The sequence below is a fragment of the Panthera uncia genome (assembly GCF_023721935.1).
Source record: "Panthera uncia isolate 11264 chromosome E2 unlocalized genomic scaffold, Puncia_PCG_1.0 HiC_scaffold_19, whole genome shotgun sequence".
Taxonomy (NCBI): Eukaryota; Metazoa; Chordata; class Mammalia; order Carnivora; family Felidae; genus Panthera; species Panthera uncia.
In genome coordinates, this window is record NW_026057588.1 from 7,820,875 (window position 1) to 7,839,728 (window position 18,854).

Sequence of the window (18,854 nt, forward strand, 5' to 3'; positions counted from 1 at the left end):
CAGCGACCGCTGGGACTTGTAGTTAGCACGGGGACCCGCCGTGGGAGGCCGAAGAACTCTTTTTCAGGTCCCCCAAAAAGTGTGGAGCTGGGTCCTTTCCGCCTTCTTCGGTCTCCATGGTGACGGTTCCGGCGCAGGCCCGGGATTTGGCAGCGGCCGGGGCCCCCCTCCCACTCCCGCCTCTTCACCATCTGCTCCACCTTCACACCTGGCCCGGAGCCGCGGCCGCCGCCTCCGCACCCGGGCCGGGGATTCTGCCGCCACAGGGTGGCGCTGGTGGACGGCTCCGCCGGCTACTCCTCCCACAGACCCCGGAGTCCGGGTCTCCAGCCCCTCCTCCCTCAGATCCTGAGGTCCCGGCCCCCAAACCACCACCCCTTACCAGGGATGCGGGGGGTTCTCAGACACTGGCAAAACTGTGAGCCCCAGGGACCCAATGGGACAAGGCGATAAACGGGAGGCCGCGGTGGGCAGTGGCTGCCGGGCCACCGGGTCAGTGGCGCCCGCCCGCCGCGCCGGCTGCTCCCTCCCAATCCACTTGAGGGCCTGTGCCACATCATGAAAATTTAATCCCAAACGCATTTGCGGCCCGACTCAGGGAGGCGGAGAGGAAAGGAGCCCCCTCCCGGCGCTTGGATCTGGAAGTGGCCTCAGCATCGGGGAGAAGGGCTGGTCTGGAGAAAGGAGCAGGGGCAGGATCTGCCTGCGGGCCAGGGACCTAGAAATAGTCCGGGTTCAACCCCAGAGGGGCAGGGCTGGAAGTCAGAGATGGAGTAAGAGGGCGGGGACAGGTCCTAGCAGGAGGGGGACACAACTCAGGGGGCGGAGAAAGAACTCCGGGTGTGGGTGGGGACAGAACTCAGACGGACAGATTCCAGGGGAAAGGGGCAAAAATTAGGGCAGGGACAGATGTCTGGGGAGGGGACCGAACTCAGGGAGCGGGTAGAGAACTCGGGGGAGTGGGGACAGAACTCAAAGGGCGGGTTAGATTCCGGGCTGGGAGGGAATTATGGGGGTCGCAACTGGGAACTGGCATATAACCGTCAGGGGTTAGGAAACAGAGGATGCAGAAACCATGAGGGGCATGCGCCCCAAAGGGAAATAGAGATGGAAGGGGGTAGAATTTTAAAAAGGAAAGACGGAAACAGGTGGATGGAAGTCCAGAGGGAAGAAACTGGGTGGGGGAAGAACAAGAGGGGACAATGGGTGGATCGAAATGGGGAGTTGGAATTCAGGGGGAAAGAATTCTCTGAATGAGAAAGCACCCTCTGAATGAGGAAGTCGGAGCTGAGGGACGACGCGGGATGGGGGTGGAATTCGGGAGGCGGGATGTGGAACTGGAGGGCACAGAAACTCGGGGGGATAGGGCTGGAGAATGAAACGTAGAAGATGGAACCGTAGGGGGCGAAAGCGCCAGGACGAAATTAGGACGAACTAAAAAGGAGAGGGAAACCTCAGGTGGGCAAGAGAACTCGGGAGGAGAGAAAAGAGATAGAAGGAGCTGGGGGGAGGATGGAAACGGGGGGGGGGGGGAGTAACTCCGAGAAGGGATAGAATTGGGGCGACGCAACCCGGAGGAGTGAGTTCAGAACCCAGAGGCGTGGTCTTGGAGTGGAAGGGGCAGGCGGAAAGGAGCTGGAGGGCTGCGGGAGGGGGCGGGACTAGAACACAAGAGGCGTGGTCTATCGAGGGTGGGCGGGGCATCGCCACCGCCCGCCCCGCCCCCGACGCTGAGTCCACCGACAGCCCCTAGGCAGCCGGCACACGCAGCCTCCTTCCCCCCGAGCGGAGCTGCGGGGCCGGCCGGGCCGGGGCGGACCCCGGGAACCCGGACGCGGCCGCCCGGGCCCGCGGGCGGGGGGATCGGCGGGGGGGGGGACCGGCGGCAGGGGCAGCCACCATGGAGTTCCGTCAGGAGGAGTTTCGGAAGCTAGCGGGTCGCGCCCTCGGGAGGCTGCACCGGTGAGCGTGGTGAGGGTCCTGGGTGGGGAACAGCCCGAGGGTCCGAGGAGGACGCACATTCCCAGCTGGACAGAGACGGACAGTTGGACGAACGATACCCGTGCATGGGGGTTCCACTCATTTGTTCTATTTTCTCCCTCCTCCAACAGTCCGCTCTCCCTGGTCCAGTCTCGTCCATCATCTCATTCATTTTTCCGTGTCCCACCCCACCCCAGACTCTACCCTTTCCCCTGGGACTGCCTCTTTCCTTCTCTTTGGATCTCTGACCCCCTTCCTCACTTTTGGGTCTCTGTTCACTTATCTTCACTCTGCCTCCTTTCTTAGGATCTTGCCCCCTCTCTGAGTCTCTATTTCCCTTTATCTGCAAGTCTCTGTCCCCACCTCTCTCCGAGTCTCTGGCCACTGGTCTCAGATCTCTATCAACCCCTCTCTCTTGGGTCTCTGCTCCCCTCTCTCGGGGTCTCTGACCCTCTCCTTTTGGGTGTCTGTCCCCCTCTCTCTGGGTTTTTATCCCCTGCCCTGGGTGTCTCCATCTCCCTGTGTCTTTTTCAGTGTCCATCTCTCAGAGAGTTTAATCTGAAGCTAAAGCGGATTGGGGCGCATTGGTCCTTGTCCTTGGGGAGAGCTAAGCTGGGAGGAGAAGCCAGGGTATCCTGGGTCTCTGGGGGGGAAAGAAGTTGCAGGCCAAAAATTAGGCCCTTCGGGAATGGTGGACTTCCCGAAGGATATAGACTAGAGCTAAGAAGGACTTCTCATCATCCAGGGAGATGACCCCAGTGACCTGGGTGTCCCCAGGACAGTCTGCTGGACACCTCCACCCAAATCTCTCACCCCCAACCCCAGCCCTGGCTCCAAGTCAGAGAAATTACTCAGCTGCGGAGAAGCCTAAAAATATCCGGCCACAGTGCGGGGAGGAGATGGCCTCATCAGGACCATGCCCCTGCTGCCATTCCCTTGGACCCTGTCCCCTTGGCCCTGACCTGTCTTTAGTTGACCCTCAGTGCCTCTCCCTAGGCCATGCAAGTCCTTCTCTAAGACTGAACACCGGTCCTCCTTGCTGCGGATCACTTTCTAGCTCCTAAAGTTCCCCCACCCTCTAGTAACTGGAAAGATGGGAATAAGGCTGGACAGAAGGGAGGGGGCAGGAGGGTGGTGCAATGGGGGGCGGGGGAGCTGAGATAACCTCACCCCTTCTTTCCCCAATCTTCCAGCCCCTCCCCACCCTTTTTCTCGCCTCCTTTCACGAGTTTCTCAAAATACATCAGTGCGAAGTCAGGAGAGGGAGAGAGCCGTGCTGATGGAGGGGGCTGGAAGGAGGGTGGTGGTGGGAGGGATGTGTTGCTCAGGCCCCCTCCCTCAGCCCCTGCGTCTCAGCTTCTCGTGTGTGTCTGGGCTTCTCAGTCTGTCTGTGTCTTACCTTCACCTCCCTGAGCTGCCTCCTGAGCCTCTAGAGACCCCAGAGCTCGGAGCTGCCCCCAAGACAGTCATCAAGGAGCTGGAGTTTGAGAAGAGCTTTGCAGCTGAACCCTGGGCTTTACTTCGATGGCTGGGGAGAGGCAGAATGCCCTGTACTGGACGTAACACCCTGATTCCATTAAATCCTTTAGACAAAGCTGGGGAAACTGAGGCTCAGTTCGAAAAGGGGGGAAAAAATCAACGGATTAATTACAAATGCCGCCATTCGAACCCAGGCCAGCCCCTCCCAAGCCTGGGATGGAGGCTGCAGTTTCCTCGAGATGAGTGATCCTGGAGTGGGTGGGAACTCCCTCAGACCAGGAAACAGACAGTCACCCGGAGCGACTTGTGACAAGGACATGGCAGGGGGAGGGGAATGCAGGAGAGACAGGAGCCAAGGTGCCTCCTTTCTGAGAACCAGGCCTTGGATGGGGCGATGGCAGGGGCCAGGGAACGCTCAGAACCCGTCATCGCACTCTGGCGTGTGACCTTGGACCTGCTACTTCTGCTTTCTGAACCTCAGTTTCCCTAGTTGTGCAATGGCAGGAGGCTACCAAGGGACATAAGGGGACAGAGGCCTGCGAGAGCAGGGGAGCGGACAGAGAACCGGAGAGAAGCAAAGACAGAGACCCAGGGAGAGGGAGATTGTGACACCTTCTTCATTTTGGTGAACTGCTTCCTAAGCGCGGCATTCCGGGCACCCAGGAAGGGGAGGAGGACCTCCCTCCAGGCCCTCCCCCTCTCTGTTCTTGTCTTCTGGGAATCACTCGGGTCACTTCATCTCTGCACCCTGGTTCTCTTATCCTGAGATGATCAGTATCACCTGGCAGTTCCCTCCTTGTAACTTCACATTCTACCCTGGTCCCCATTTTATAGATGTGGGATACTGACACCCCCCCCCCCCCCCCCCACCGCTGCAGCCCATTTAGAAAGCCTTGGTCAGGTATCTGACACATTGGAGTCTCCACAACGGGTATCAAATTTCAGGGGCTGCAATCACATCCTGAGTTTCAGGGTCCAATAGCCTCTGATGGTAACCCGGGTCAAAGTCTACTCGCTATGGCTGGCAGGTTCTGATGCGGGGTGGGGGCAGTCTCTACCAGTCTGAGCTTACATTCTGGGGCATTTATTCCCCGCCCCCCCCCCAATCTGGCTCTCTTTCCTGGTCCCTCCTGGGTACTGTCCACTCCCCCAGTCTCTTTCTCCTACCCCGTTTCTTAGCTGCCCCCCCCCCACCTCCTTAAGTTCTAGGATGGGGAGGGTGGCTGTGTTCTCTCATCGCTTCCACCCGCCTCCCCCCAGACCGTCTGGCTGTTCTTTCCTCCCCCGTCCCAGTCTCCCTCGCCTCCATCTGTTCTAGCCCCTTCCTGGGATCCAGCCCGATCCCCTGGCTGCGTACCCGCCTCAGAGAGGGGCCGCATCTCGCAAATCACGTCCCCAGCTTGTTTCTCCTCAGTCCCTTGGTCTCTCCATCTTTCTCTGCATCTATGTGTCCTCTCTTTCAGGTTGCTGTCCTTCTCCATCTCTGAGGTTCTGTCCCCTTCCCTCTCAGGGTCTCTGGTCTGTTCTCCCTTTTCTCTCTGGGTCTCTGTCTCTCCTTCTGTGTCCCTGACCCTCTTTGTTTCAACCTCTGCCCACCCCCACTCCATCTCTGTTGCCCTCCTTTTAGACACCCTGTTTCAGGGCACCTCTCTTTCCCTGCAGCCTCTCTCTGGGTTTGAGGTGGTTCTCCAAATACCCAATCCATCATCACAGACTCAATTCCAGAACGGGCGGGGGCGAGAGCCACACTGGGGACTGAGCCAATCCCCCTACCAGGGCCATCTGTCCCTTGCCAGGACACCACCCGCCACTCCCCCTCCCTACCCCCTAGCAGACAGCCTGAACTCAAGGTTCCCCAGGGATGTCTGGCTGGGCTGCTGGATTCCGGGGACCCTGACTTCTCCCCACCCTCAGGAAATGGGCTTCCGGTGTCTGAAGGGAGTCAGCTGGATGTCGGCCCCACACCTGGGGCCTGGAAGCAGGGAAGGGCATGCCGCAGGGGGCAGGAGAGGAGGGGGTCGGTATATATAGCAGACGTGGCTGAGAAGCATCTGTTCTTTTGACACCTTTGCTGAAGCATCTCCTTAGCGCTTTTTGCTTCCTCAAATAGACTCATATCTGGAAGAGGGGGCTGGAGAATCTCTGGGCCTTAGGGTGGGGGCTGGGGGCACAGGTTCTTGGATCACGAAGCGTACTCTGGGGTCTAAAACTCCTGAGTCGAGAGATAACAGGGCTGGGGGAGAAGGAAACTGAGGACCCCCATATCTGAGTCTGCGAGAGAAGGCAGCTGGCAGTGCGAATTCATGGTCTGTGGGGGATGGAGGGGGGGGGGTCCAGATTCCTGGGGGGGGGGGGGGGCGAAGGGAGTTAGGGCCGGACTCTTGGGGAAGGAGGGAGTGCGGGCTTAGAATCGTGGATCTTGAAAAGCAGGAGGTTTTGCACTGGACTCATGGGGAGGAGGGGGCCGGAGGCCTGGACTTACGAGTCTTTGATTCTTGCTGCCCCGCAGCCTTCTGGAGAAGCGGCAGGAAGGTGCAGAGACGTTAGAGCTGAGTGCGGACGGGCGCCCGGTGACGACGCAGACCCGGGACCCGCCGGTAGTGGACTGCACCTGTTTCGGTCTCCCTCGTCGCTACATTATCGCCATCATGAGCGGTCTGGGCTTCTGCATCAGCTTTGGGATCCGCTGCAACCTGGGCGTGGCCATCGTCTCCATGGTCAACAACAGCACTACCCACCGCGGGGGCCACGTGGTGGTGCAGGTAGTTCAGGGGCGTGCCCCGGCACGCCGGCCCACCTGGCCCTGCCCACGCCCCCTGCTGACGTCACGTTCGTCCACGAGCAATCCTGGCCCAGCCCCTTCCCACCGCAGCCGGAGTAGCCCCGCCCATCTGTGCGTCCCCTACGCCTCCCCTCTGCTCTAGGGGTCTCCTCTTCCTAAGCCCTGCCCCCAGTTAAACGAAGCTCCGCCCCTATTTTTCTCAGGGTAGACTTTGCGCCAGCATTGGGTTCCCTACGTGTTTTGCCCCTGCCCCATTTTGGGCCTCCTAGCAACTTTGCTCCACCTGCCATCCATGCCTGTCACCAGTGTCACAACTTAATCCCAGCCCCATGGCAGGCTCCACCCTGAGTTTTGATCCTGGCGTTTCTGAAGTTCAGTCGCTGCTAAATCCCGCTTCGTTGACTCCGGCCCTTACCTAAAGCCCGCTTCATCTCAGACTTCCTCCCTATTTTTTAAAAAAAATTCTAAAAAAAAACCATTTATTTTGAGAGATAGAGCATGAGTGGGTGAGGGGCAGAGAGAGAGAGAGAGAGAGAGACATACCGAATCCGAAGCAGGCTCCAGGCTCTGAGCACAGAGCCTGATATGGGGCTCGAACCCACGAACCGTGAGATCATGACCTGAGCCAAAGTCAGACGTTTACCAGACAGAGCCACCCAGGCGCCCCAGACATTCTTCCTATTTTAATTCCGGTGTAGATCGTGCCCGTGCCCTAGGAAAAACTCCTGATTTAGGCATTGGCCTGCCTGCCTCGCCTCTTGCTCCCTTCCAGTCAGGCCGCCCCTTTGGCTACTTCCGGTGCCTGGCCAGACCCCACCCAGTCACTCCACAAACAGTTCGTAGGTTGGTTAAGAGGCGTAAGTGGAGAAAGAGTCCCCACCCCATTTATGCGCCCCTAGACAGTCAAAGCTGGGGCACTGAGACAGCGAAGGCTTCTAGGCAGCAGCAGGCCCCGTTGCTAGGGCAGAGCAGCCCCTGGAAGCCTACCCGGAGCAGAGTTGGGAGGAGGACGGCTTGAATTCTGATTGGCAGGTGTTTTGGCGCGAGAGGGGAATTCCTGTTGCTGATTGGCTGAGGGACTAAATCTGTCTGTGCTGATTGGTGGAGGGGCAGAGCCTTGGGGGCGGAACAGCTCGTTTGACGTGCCTTTTGGCCCGCAGAAAGCTCAATTTAACTGGGATCCAGAGACTGTTGGCCTCATACACGGCTCCTTTTTCTGGGGCTACATTGTCACCCAGATTCCCGGAGGATTTATTTGCCAGAAATTCGCAGCCAACAGGTACAGGGCTGGGGTCTCGAAGTGGGCGGGAACTACAGTTGTGTGGGTGGACTTAGTGGGTGTGGCCTGGCATTTAGGGACTGACGGGGGGGAAATGGGAGGAGCCTGTGTTAGGGGCGGGGTCTTGGAGGAAGGCGGGGCTTGCGATTGCGGAAGGTGAGACCGAGGTGGGAGCCGGGGGTCTTGGAGAACACAAGGCCTGGCCCGCCGTGGGCAGGAAGAGCGGAATCCTAGCTTTGGCGGGAGAGCTGGACCCTATTCTCGTACTACGGACTCTTCCCACCAGGGTTTTCGGCTTTGCTATTGTGGCTACATCCACTCTAAACATGCTGATCCCCTCGGCTGCCCGAGTCCACTATGGCTGTGTCATCTTCGTGAGGATCCTGCAGGGGTTGGTAGAGGTAAAGCCCTGCTCCACATGACCCTGTGCCTGTTCTGACTCCGCCTCTTCTCGTTGACTTTGGTTTTCTCCTTCCTAGGGGGTCACGTACCCCGCCTGCCACGGGATCTGGAGCAAATGGGCCCCGCCCCTAGAGCGGAGTCGCTTGGCAACAACCGCCTTCTGCGGTGAGAGGAAGGGGCTGGGATCCAGACTTGCGGGTCTGAGGGAGGAGGGGCTGTGGCCTGTACTTCTGTGTCCCAGAAAAGCAGGGGCTGGAAGTCCACATTCCCGGATCTGAGGGTAGATGAGCCTCTTCTACATGTTGCACCCTCCCCCTTAGGTTCCTATGCTGGGGCGGTGGTCGCGATGCCTCTCGCCGGGGTCCTGGTGCAGTACTCAGGATGGAGCTCTGTGTTCTACGTCTACGGTGAGGGTCCGGAGCCTGGGTCCGGGTGGCTATGGGGCGGAGCGAGGCCGGTCATTGCCTCGCTTCCGTCCCCCTCCTGACCCCCCCCCAGGCAGCTTCGGGATCTTTTGGTACCTGTTCTGGCTGCTCGTCTCCTATGAGTCCCCGGCTCTGCACCCCAGCATTTCGGAAGAGGAGCGCAAGTACATCGAGGACGCCATCGGCGAGAGCGCCAAACTCATGAACCCGGTCACGGTCCGGGCCCAAGCCTGTGGGGGGTGGGGGGAGCGGTGGGGCAAGAAGAGATATCCAGGCAGGGAGGCAGGAAAAAGGGGGGCTTCGAACCTGCACGGAGTGTAGAGTGTAGATCGTGTTGGGTTGCTGTAGACTCTCAGAGGAGACGGGCTGGGGACGCACAGTGGGCGGGGCTAGAACCTAGGAGGCGGGGTTAAAGCCCGGGGAAGAAAGGATCAGCAGGTGCTGAGGGCAGGGCTAGGTTGCTAGGTGGACAGAACCAGTATGAGACGTAGTTAAACCGGCAGAGGCGGGATTCGAGTGTGGGGGGTGGGTTGCTTAGACGGGTGAGTGAGGCTAGAATTAGGGGGCATAATGGAAATGGAAAGAGACTCCTGGGCTCACATTTATGGGTCCCTGAGGGTCATCATGGGGTCCGTACCCCTGCGAACCTGAGGGACACCGTACAGTCGGGACGCCTGCATCTCTGAAGTGTCACTGTGAGACTAGGATGCCAAGGTCCCCACAGGGACATGGTCAGGCTGGTGCCCCTGCGTCCCCAGAGGTTTTAGTGGAGTCGGGAGACCTGGGTCTCTGTGGGACTATAATAGGGTCCCTGAAGGGACACGGAGAGCACCCAGCCCTGGTCTCGATCTTAGCGGCCGCTCTTCTCCCCCCACCCCCAGAAGTTTAACACACCCTGGCGGCGCTTCTTTACTTCCATGCCAGTCTACGCCATCATCGTGGCTAACTTCTGCCGCAGTTGGACGTTCTACCTGCTCCTTATCTCCCAGCCCGCCTACTTCGAAGAGGTGTTCGGCTTCGAGATCAGCAAGGTTGGGCCCAGGAGGGGAAAGCAGGGGGCGCAGCGGGGGGAGATGAAGCAACCGGGCCCGGATCCCAAGAGGTTGGAACGAGGGACAGGAAGGAGCCAGTGGTGCACTAACCGGGTGGAGATGTCCGGCCAGCAGCCCCTGAGCCCTCGCTCTGTGCGCTCGCTGGTGCAGGTGGGCCTGGTGTCAGCGTTGCCCCATCTGGTCATGACCATCATCGTGCCCATCGGCGGCCAGATCGCGGACTTCCTGAGGAGCCGCCGCATCATGTCCACGACTAACGTGCGCAAGTTGATGAACTGTGGAGGTGAGTGGGGCGGGGCCCCGAGCCGGGTCTGGGACCGCCTGGGCGGGGCGGAACCAGGTGAGGATGGAGGTGGGGCCAGGGGCGTGTCCAAAAAGTCCCGGCGCGGGCGAAGGAGGGCGTGGGTGGAACGGAACCCCTGGCTGCAGTCTCAGGGCTCACCTGGTGGCAGGGGCTGGCGCGTGTGACTATGCAGGGGCCTGGAGCTGAGTCTTTAGGGCGTGGCCTAGTCGGGGCGTGGCCTAGTCGGGGCGTGGGGCCACGGAGGACCCAGCTGGGGCGGGGGGTGCTGGCCCCCGTGCACCTGGTTGAGGACCAGGGAGGTGAGGGTTTGGTTAGGGCGAGCGCGGGCGGAATGAGGGACGAGGCGGGCTGCACAAAGCCGGGGACCGGCATGGAGGCGGCCGGACTGGGGCGGGAACGGGCTGGAGAGGCGGTGTGGGGAGGCCGAGGCTCAGATGAGACGGCCCTCCGGCCCTCCGTAGGCTTCGGCATGGAAGCCACGCTGCTGCTGGTGGTCGGCTACTCGCATTCCAAGGGCGTAGCCATCTCCTTCCTGGTCCTCGCCGTGGGCTTCAGCGGCTTCGCCATCTCTGGTGAGAACCGCGGATCCGCAGCTTGGCGGACTCTGGACAGCTCTGTAGGGAACTCACCGGCTCGGGATAGGGGACCTTCCAGCCTCGCAAAAGGTGGTCTGGAAAGAGCCGGGGGGGGGGGGGGGGGGGGGGGGGGGGGGGGCCCCGGTGGGGGCCCCCTGGGTGAGATTCACTGAGTCAGAGTGACGCCTTCTGGCTTGCCTCGCCAGGGTTCAACGTGAACCACCTGGACATCGCCCCGCGCTACGCCAGCATCCTCATGGGCATCTCCAACGGCGTGGGCACGTTGTCAGGCATGGTGTGCCCCATCATCGTGGGTGCCATGACTAAGCACAAGGTCCGTGCACTGGCCCTGACCCACTCGCCCTCCGGGTTTGTGTATGGCACCTTCCTGACGTGCGACAACCTCTCCGGGCTCCATTCCCTGCCCTCTCCTGGGTCTTTCCGCTTCTCTCTGGATCTCTGTCTCCCTTTCTCTGCCCGTCCTCCCCCCCGCCCTCCCCCCGCCTTCTCTCTCCCCCTCCTGTTTCTCTGTCCTCTGATCTCACCTCTCCATTGTCACCCCCCCCCCCCCAGACTCGGGAAGAGTGGCAGTACGTATTCCTAATCGCCTCCCTGGTGCACTATGGGGGTGTCATCTTCTACGGGGTCTTCGCTTCTGGAGAGAAGCAGCCGTGGGCGGAGCCTGAGGAGATGAGCGAAGAGAAGTGTGGCTTCGTTGGCCACGACCAGCTGGCTGGCAGTGACGAAAGCGAAATGGAGGATGAGGCTGAACCCCCCGGGGCACCCCCTGCTCCCCCTCCTTCCTATGGGGCCACACACAGCACAGTTCAGCCCCCAAGACCCCCACCCCCTGTCCGGGACTACTGACCATGTGCCTCCCACTGAATGGCAGTTTCCAGGACCTCCATTCCACACGTCACTGGCCGGAGTGACTGTCAAGGAACCCCAGTCCTCTCTGTCCTGCTGCAGGCCTAAGAAGCACTCGCCCTCTTCCCCAGTGCTGTCAAATCCTCTTCCCTTTCCAATTGCCTCTCAGGGGTAGTGAAGCTGCAGACTGGCAGTTTCAAGGATACCCAAATTCCCCTAAAGGTTTCCTTCTCCACTTGTTCTGCCTCAGTGGTTTCAAATCTCTCCTTTCAGGGCTTTATTTGAATGGACAGTTCAATCTTTGACTCTCTCTTGTGGTTTTGAGGCACCCTCCCCACCACCTTCTCTTTAACACCTGGGACTCTCTGGGGTTAAGCCCTGAGATTACTCAGCCTTCCTCTCCTTTCAGAAAAACTGAAGATCTTCCTCTAGAAGTTCCCAACCTCTCCCGATTCTATTTTGCATTTTCCAGGTTGGGTTAACCAATCGCCCATCCCCACCATTCTAGGGATTGATTCTCACCAGCGTTTCTGAGGGAAAATGGCGGTTTCAAGCCCCCCTCCCCCTTCACCCCCTCCCTCCACCAGCAGGTTCTGCTGAAGCACCAAATTCCCCTAGACCTCCCTAGCTTAGCACAATGTCTAGGGAAACAAGATGGCGGTTTTAACACTATGCCTCTCTCCACCCCCATGCACTTTTTCTGACACGTTTTCAGGTCTAAATAGTGGCTGCTCAAGTCCATCCACTCAACGGTGTGAAGCCACCATCACTGAACCTCCCCATGGTGGTTTCAAGATGCCCCTCTTCCCCCAGTTCCTTGCACTTTATTCTCCTGGGTGGTTTCAAACTACCCTCCTTTTCTCAGTGGCCATTTGTTGTGTCCCTCAGGGGCTAAATGACTCAGAACCTGGGATCCTTCCCCTCTCAGACTCCCCTCTTTCGGCTTAGAATTTGGGGAACCTATGCAGGAGAAGTCACAGAATCCCAGGAAACGGAATGGGGCTGGGGGAGAGGGGTGTTTTTCCCCGGAGCAGGGTTGTGTCTTTGTGTCTGTCTCTGTGACTGTGAATCCTGCCCTGCCCCACTCCCAATAAAATGCTTTGGTGTTCACACTCAGTCGTCCTTGGCCTTGGCAGTCACAGGAGTCTGGGCCCCCAGCTCCCTCCTATCTCAGACCCGGTATCCTAGGGTCCCAGCCCCCTCCTCTCCCAGGACTCAGGCCAGAGTACGTGCCTAGCTTTGGGAACAGTTGATTTATTCGGCCGCACTCAAGACGGTGTTCTCCGGTCACAGCGAAAGCTTCTCTGTGGGTGGGACTTCCTATCCAGGAGGACTACTAGGTAGCAAAGCATGCCAGGAGGTCAGGACCTCTGGGTCCTTCCTCGGCCTGGGGATGGCGCGGGTCTGGCGGGACGCGAGCGGGGCTCACACGAAGTTGTTGGGGAGCGTGGCGGGGGAGAGCGGCTCCAGGCTCTGGGGGCGCCTCCCGCAGGGCGGCGGGGGCAGCTTGGGCGGCAGCGGGGGGGTGGGCGGCGGCTGTTTGGTGGCGATGTGTGATGGGACCCAGGCATCCGGCGCGTAAAAGTAGAGGTCGTAGGGGTCCTTCGGGGCTTCCAAATGCATAACTGTGGGAGCGAAGGGGCGAAGTCATCCCCAGGCAGACAAGGGGCCTGTCCCCTCACTGTGCCGCTGGCCAGTGAGAAGGCGGGAGACAGGATTACGACTGTTCTTTAGAACTGGGTTTTCAAATTAAAGGGCGGGTGCCCCATTCCCCAAATGGGAGAGGAGGCGTGGCATCCGCGTAGCAGGGGCGGGGCCCGCAGTGGGGGGGGCGGGGAATGCGGGGCTCCGGCCCCGCCCAGGGAGGGGGTAGAGGCGGGGCTTGTAGGGACCCTTGGCTCCCAGCCTGCTGCAATTCCCAGCTGGGCTGGGGGCGGCGCTGGACGTGTGTGCGCGCGCGCGCGCGCGCGCGCGCGTGTGTGTGTGTGTGTGTGTGTGTGTAATTTCGGAGAATTGGGGGCAGGATCATGGAGAGGGGTCGGGGCTTCTATGGACCTAGGATGGAGGACCTGTACTTTTTGGCAGGCGAAACCAGGGTAAGGGAGCGTGCCGTCGCTGTAAGGGTCGCTCACCCGGTTCATCTCCGTCGTTTGGAAGCCGGTGATGTGCGAAGGGCCGGTGTCGAGCCGCCCGGCGGTAGAGACACCACAGCAGCAGGAAAATGCCGATCAGCAGGCCGATCCCGGCGAGGAATAGGCAGAGGGCCCCTCCCGCCGCGCCCCGGGGGCGCCCCACCAGGGTCACGCCTGAAGGACGAGGGGCCAGGAATTGAGCAATCTAAACCCCTAGCCCCCTTCTTCCTGAGACCCCCCTCTTTCCTCAGTCCCAACATCCCCGTCCTCAGCACCCTCCCGCCTTAAACTTAAGAGCCAGGTCCCCATCCCGCCCTCCCCGAGACCCAGGAGTCCGGCCTCCAGCCCCTTCTTCCCTCGGACCCAGGAGTCCGGGTCCTGGCCCCTCACCGGTCTCCTCCACTCGTTCCACCACGATGATAGTGTTGACTCTCTCACCTCGGCTGCGCCGCTGGGGGACCCGCGGAGTGGCAGGGGCCAACTGACTGGGGGACCCTGGAGGAGCAGGGGGGGCCCGCAATCCGGGCTGAGGGAAGAAGGGCGTCAGGCCCTTTAGGGCTAGAGTCCTGGGAGGCCTTCAACTCAACTGTGCCAGGAGACTCTGAGGTGGGCAATTTAAGGGAGTCAGGCTGGGTGACTGCAGGGGTTTCTGCTTTGGGATTCGGGGGCAGCTCATTTAGGGCAGCTGTTGCTTTGTCCTTGAAAGGTGTAGTGGTTTCTGAGTGAAGACTGGCGGAGATCTCAGGGTCCGAGGTCATGGGGTTCTCTGTTGCATCTTGGTAGTGGGTTGTGGGGGATTCTGTCTGGGGAATTTCAGTGGGGTTGGGGTTGCTGGTTACATGGGATTCTGGGCGGGGGCTTTCAGTAGAGTCAGGATACAGGGTCTGGAGGAATTCAGAGTGGGGGGTTTCAGTGGTGTCAGGGTTTGGGGTTTCTGGAGTTTTGGGGTGAAGACTCTTGGTGGGGTCAGGATTTGGCGTCTCAGGGACTTCTGCACGTGAGACTTCGATGGAGTTAAGTTTGGGAATCTCTGGGGATTCTTGGTGTGGAGTTTGTGTAGGGTCAGGGTTTGGGGTTTCAGGAAATTCTGGGTGTGAAGTTTTGGAGGGACTAGGTTTGAGGGTCTCAGGAGATTCTGGGTGTGGGATATCAGTTGGGTCAGGTTTGGGGGCCGCAGAAGGTTCTGGATGTGTTATTTTGGAGGGGTTAATTTGGGGGGTCTCCAGGGAGTCTGATATTGAGGTATTGAGTGAGTTAGATGTAGGAGTCTCAGGAGACTCTGGGTGTGGGCTTTCTTGGAGGTCATGGTTGGGAGTCTCAGGGAAGTCAGGGAGGGAGGGTTCAGGGGAAACTGCATGAGGTATTTTGGAGAGCTCAGGATAAGTAGTCACGGGGGAATCTGGGTTAGGCTGGTCTCCAGTGGAATTCTCAGAAGCAGGAGGGGAGGTCTGAGAAGGGTGGCCCATCTCAGAGAGGTCGGAGCCTGTAAGCGGTGAGGCCGAAGGGTCAGCCTGGGAACCCAGCCTGGCGAGGAGGAAGATGAGGACGAAGAGGATGGGACAGAGGGATTTCATAGCTCTGGGAGACGCCTATAGCTGCGGGGAAGCGGGAAGAAAGGGGTTAAAGTTGGAAGCCTCCTGGGAACCCCCGCCCCCGCCCTTGCCTGGAGGCCACGCCCACCGGTCCCCAGGTGGGCCGTGATCCCGCCCAGCTCCGCGCCAGGGAAAGGAGGACCTAACTGCAAAGCCCTGAAGGCTGTGCAGTAGCTAAGGGAGACTGAGGCGCGGGGCTTCTTGGGAGTCGTAGTTAATTTCCTTACGTATTTCCCCGAGGCAGGGGGTGGGGGGCAGGAAAATTGGGAAAGAATGACACCTCTCCAAGCCCTCACACCGCCCCAACTTCTATTTCAGAGGATGTAGACCTCCAAGGAGATGCAGGATCCCTTCCTCTCTGAGGGCTCCAGGGACACCATCAGGGCACAGTTGTTTACGCTACAGCAGGCTCAGAAGGAATGGCTGGGGGTTGGGGGCCCGAATGCCTGGATCTGAGGGAGAAGGGAGACTCCTAGGATCTGGGGGAGAAGGATGCTGGGGGTTCAGACTCCCTGTTTCCAGAGGGTGGAGGGCACTGTGGGTCTAAATTCCTGGTTCTTTAGAGAGAAGAGGCCTGAAGGTTCACACGCCTAGAATTTTGAAGTGGGGGGGGGGGGGGCTGGATAATGGGGGAGAAAGGAAACAGGAGTATCGAACTCTAGGGGACTCGGAACTCTGAGTCCGAGTCTTGGGTCCTCCACAGATAGGTGTGGAGGGTTCTGGATTCCTTAGCCTTCAAGAGGAGAGAGCTGTGGGGCAGGACTCCTCTAGTCCCTCTGTTTATTGGCGATGGAGCTGAGATCCCAGACTCTCAGGACTGGTCTGAGGCAGAGACACCTAGGTCTGTGCCCAGCGGGAGGTGGAGGCGGCAGATACCTGGATAGGACAGGGCCACTCGGGGCCTGGGGTCTCTTACCTGCTCAGTGGGGTCCAAGATAACAGCAGGTGAGCAGAGCTGGATGCAGAGATGGGTGAATGTTGCAGAATGGCTCTGGGCGGGGCAGCAGGAGGTAGGGTCCCAGGGGCGCAGATGACGCACCTGACCCCCTCCCTGGGGAGCCTGGGAGCCTGGCGACAGGCTTGTTCTCTTAAAGGGACAGAGATAAAGAACATTGTTTCTGGAATGGGGAAGGGAGTTAGGGACTGGATCATCTATCCAGTGGAGGGATGTGGCCCAACCAAGCTATCTTTTCTTTGAAACCAGGCGTCCAGGCCATCTTGTGTCTCCTACATGCGAACCCAAGAGTCTAGGTGCCTGGTGCCCTTATACTTCAAGACCCAGGAGTCTGGGCCTCCAGGTGCCTCCCCTCAGATCCAGGAATCCAGGTTCCCAGGCCCCTCCTGCCTGGGAGAATTAGGAGTCCAGGTTCCCATGTCTTGCCATTCAGATACCCAGATGGCTGCCGCCCTTTGGGACTTCCCAACCTTGGCCTACCTCCCCACTGTGTAGAAAGCACCCTCTTAAGAGCCAGTGTGAGAGGACTGGGCCTTTACAGCACCCCCAAACTCCTCCCCAAGAAGGCTTAAACCGATGCACGGGGTCACTCTTGTCTCTTTCCCCTCTTTGCGGTTTTTCTGACTCCTGATTTTGCTCATCATTTTACCAGCCTTCCTCCCCCCCCCCCCCCATACCCTTTGCCTTCTTCTGCCTTCCCTTCCCTGCCCTCTATCTCTCACTCTATCTTTCTGGTTCTCTCCCACCTGGATTTATCTCCGGGCATCCCTGTCCGGGCTGGCTGTCCTTCCATCTCCTGTCGTTCTCAGAGCCTCCTCCCTCCACCCTCCATCTCTAGCTGGCTCTTTGGCTTCTTCCCTGTTTCCCCATTTCTTTCCTTCTTCCTCTGTTGCTCCCTTTCTTCCTCTCTGTCCTTTCCTCTGTCACCCTGTCTTTGTCCTTCCATCTCATGGTTACTTCATCTACGTGTCTCTGCTTCTCTCCATCAGTCCCTCTTCTGTTGCCTTCCCTGTCTCTTTCTCTGTGTCTCTGGCTTCTGCTCTGATGGTCCCTCTGCTGGTCTCTATTTTTATCCCTGTGACACACCTCCCGTGTCCACTTCTCTGTCTGTCTGTCTCTCCCCCTCCCGCTTCCCCTCGGGTCCCAGCTCCTGGTCCCAATTAGTTGGTGGCTGCCAAGGCAGAGGCAGGGCCCCCACTCCTGGCTCCTCATTACCGCTGGCGGCTCCTAATGAGCCTGGTGGAGGGGCTGACCCTGCGCCCCCAGCCCCCTGGTCTGCGTCACTACCCGCTGCGGGGGCTGTGGAGGCGATATAAGGGGGCCGAAGCCTCGCTGTCCGAGCCCACTGCGCGGTATCGGGCCCTGCAACCGGGCGCAGGAGGTGGGTGGGTGGTGGGGTCCGGGGTTCTGGGCAAGGACGTGGGCCTCACTGAGCTCTTCCGTGTCTTTCCACAGGTGATGGAGACCCGCCAGGCGCCCAGGAGCCCCCGAGTGCGGCTGCTGCTGCTGATTCTGCTGCTTGTGCCCTGGGGCGACCACACTGCCTCGGGAGTCGCCCTGCCCCCCGCGGGGGTCCTCAGGTACCTGCGTCGCCCCGACTCCCGACTCCCAGGGAGGGGCGGGGGTTCCGAGAGGTGGGAATAGACCCAAAGAGAAAGGCGCACAGAGACTCTAGAGAGAGGAGGACAAGAGACTAGGGGTGGAGAGAGGTGGAGTGTGGACAGGGAATCAGCCCGAGAAAGAGATACAGGAAGATTCAGAGAATGGCGTTGGGAGATTTGAAAGGAGTCCAACAAGCAGCGGCGGATTCATTGCTTGAGCAAAGTTTACTGGGTTCTCAGTGTGTGCCAGGCCGTGCGCTGAGCGCTGGGGGTGGACACATGCATCAGACTCGGTCTCCGTACTCAGGAAGCTTCGAACCCGGTGAGCAGAGAGACAGAGACCCACACAGAGAGAGACGGGGGACTGAGGACAGACAGCGAGCCACTCCACAGGACGGTGCAGGGACAGGGCTTCGAATTAGACCGTGGGGGGCGGGGGTACAGGCGGCGGCTGGCGGGGGCCTGGACCCGCGGTAACCGCATCTCTTGGTCTCCTGGCAGCCTCCGCCCCCCCCGGGCGGGCCCGGGAGGGCCCCGCCCCCCCGCTGTCGCGGCGGAGCCTGGCGTTGGCTGACGACGCGGCCTTCCGGGAGCGCGCGCGGCTGCTGGCCGCCCTCGAGCGCCGCCACTGGCTGAACTCGTACATGCACAAGCTGCTGGTGCTGGACGCGCCCTGAGCGCGGTGCCCGCCCAACCTCAATAAAGATCCTCCCCAATGCCTCGGGTCTGCGCCTCCTTCCTGCGCCCTCCGTGTGCTCGCGCGGGGTCTGGGGGCGGGGCTTGCGTCGCTACTCCAGCGGACCTCTTCCCCGGTTCACTCTCTTTGCTCTCCCCACTTTTTTTTTTTTTTTTTTGGTTTTTTATATCATCTTTCCAACCACCCATAGTCCCTCTCCCTCTGGATTTCTGCTCTGCCCTCCCTCCATGCCCCAGCTCTGTCCCCTCCTCTCTGTGCCTCTGTCTCTCCCCACCCACGGGTCTCTGTCCTCCTCTCTGGGTTTCTGTCCCTTTCTGTTTCCCTCTGAGTCTCTGCCCCCTTCTCTTATCTAGGCCTCTGTCACTCTCTGGGTATCAGTTCGCCTTCTCTGAGTCTCTGTACTTCTGTCTCTCTCTTTCTCTTTTTTTTTAATGGAACGCTTTACGAATTTGCGTGTCATCCTTACGCAGGGGCCATGCTAATCTTCTCTGTATCGTTCCAATTTTAGTATATGTGCTGCCGAAGCGAGCACATGTCTCTTTTCACCCTCCTGGCTTGCTAACCCTTTGCCTCGTCTCTCTACTCTTCTTTCTGCTTCTAAAACTCTTCCTTCCATTCCAAATCACTTTCTTTTTTTCTCTGCCTGATTCCCTCATGTCTTTTCTTTCCTCTGTTGTTTCCGTCTCGCCTTCTTCCAGTTCTCATTTTCTCCTTATTTCCGCTCTCCCATCA

At 59.5% G+C, this 18,854-nt stretch overlaps 3 protein-coding genes and 1 non-coding gene across 4 annotated transcripts; 2 read left to right on the forward strand and 2 right to left on the reverse strand.

The window, feature by feature from the left end:
• Window positions 1-1,899: 1,899 nt before the first annotated feature.
• SLC17A7 (solute carrier family 17 member 7) lies at window positions 1,900-12,270 on the forward strand. The gene is made up of 12 exons (XM_049620803.1): window positions 1,900-1,962; window positions 5,969-6,221; window positions 7,402-7,520; window positions 7,807-7,921; window positions 8,000-8,087; window positions 8,243-8,329; window positions 8,421-8,563; window positions 9,229-9,378; window positions 9,550-9,682; window positions 10,165-10,275; window positions 10,485-10,612; window positions 10,852-12,270. The coding sequence occupies exons 1-12, from the start codon at window positions 1,901-1,903 to the stop codon at window positions 11,143-11,145; spliced, it is 1,683 nt and encodes a 560-aa protein (XP_049476760.1). The 5' UTR covers window position 1,900; the 3' UTR covers window positions 11,146-12,270.
• Window positions 12,271-12,409: 139 nt separating this feature from the next.
• On the reverse strand, window positions 12,410-14,881 carry GFY (golgi associated olfactory signaling regulator). Its single transcript, XM_049621283.1, is given in 4 exon segments — window positions 12,410-12,770; window positions 13,278-13,451; window positions 13,668-13,788; window positions 13,790-14,881. Coding segments are annotated over 4 exon segments (1,557 nt in total). The 5' UTR covers window positions 14,852-14,881; the 3' UTR covers window positions 12,410-12,570.
• A 2,401-nt stretch (window positions 14,882-17,282) lies between these two features.
• PTH2 (parathyroid hormone 2) lies at window positions 17,283-18,231 on the forward strand. The gene is made up of 2 exons (XM_049621697.1): window positions 17,283-17,412; window positions 17,927-18,231. Exons 1-2 carry the CDS (start codon window positions 17,283-17,285, stop codon window positions 18,100-18,102), a joined length of 306 nt encoding a protein of 101 aa, XP_049477654.1. The 3' UTR covers window positions 18,103-18,231.
• A 316-nt stretch (window positions 18,232-18,547) lies between these two features.
• On the reverse strand, window positions 18,548-18,654 carry LOC125916216 (U6 spliceosomal RNA). The gene has a single exon (XR_007455834.1). It is a non-coding gene; the product is annotated as a U6 spliceosomal RNA (small nuclear RNA).
• Window positions 18,655-18,854: the final 200 nt, after the last annotated feature.

What these genes read in the sequence shown, in the direction of transcription:
- SLC17A7 (XM_049620803.1), top strand. Translation starts at nt 1,901, where the DNA reads ATGGAGTTCCGTCAGGAGGAGTTTCGGAAGCTAGCGGGTCGCGCCCTC. An exon ending in CAGAAATTCGCAGCCAACAG is followed by an intron (nt 7,521 to 7,806) that starts GTACAGGGCTGG and finishes TCTTCCCACCAG; the next exon opens with GGTTTTCGGCTTTGCTATTG. An exon ending in TCGGCTTCGAGATCAGCAAG is followed by an intron (nt 9,379 to 9,549) that starts GTTGGGCCCAGG and finishes TCGCTGGTGCAG; the next exon opens with GTGGGCCTGGTGTCAGCGTT.
- PTH2 (XM_049621697.1), top strand. Translation starts at nt 17,283, where the DNA reads ATGGAGACCCGCCAGGCGCCCAGGAGCCCCCGAGTGCGGCTGCTGCTG. An exon ending in GGGGGTCCTCAGGTACCTGC is followed by an intron (nt 17,413 to 17,926) that starts GTCGCCCCGACT and finishes GTCTCCTGGCAG; the next exon opens with CCTCCGCCCCCCCCGGGCGG.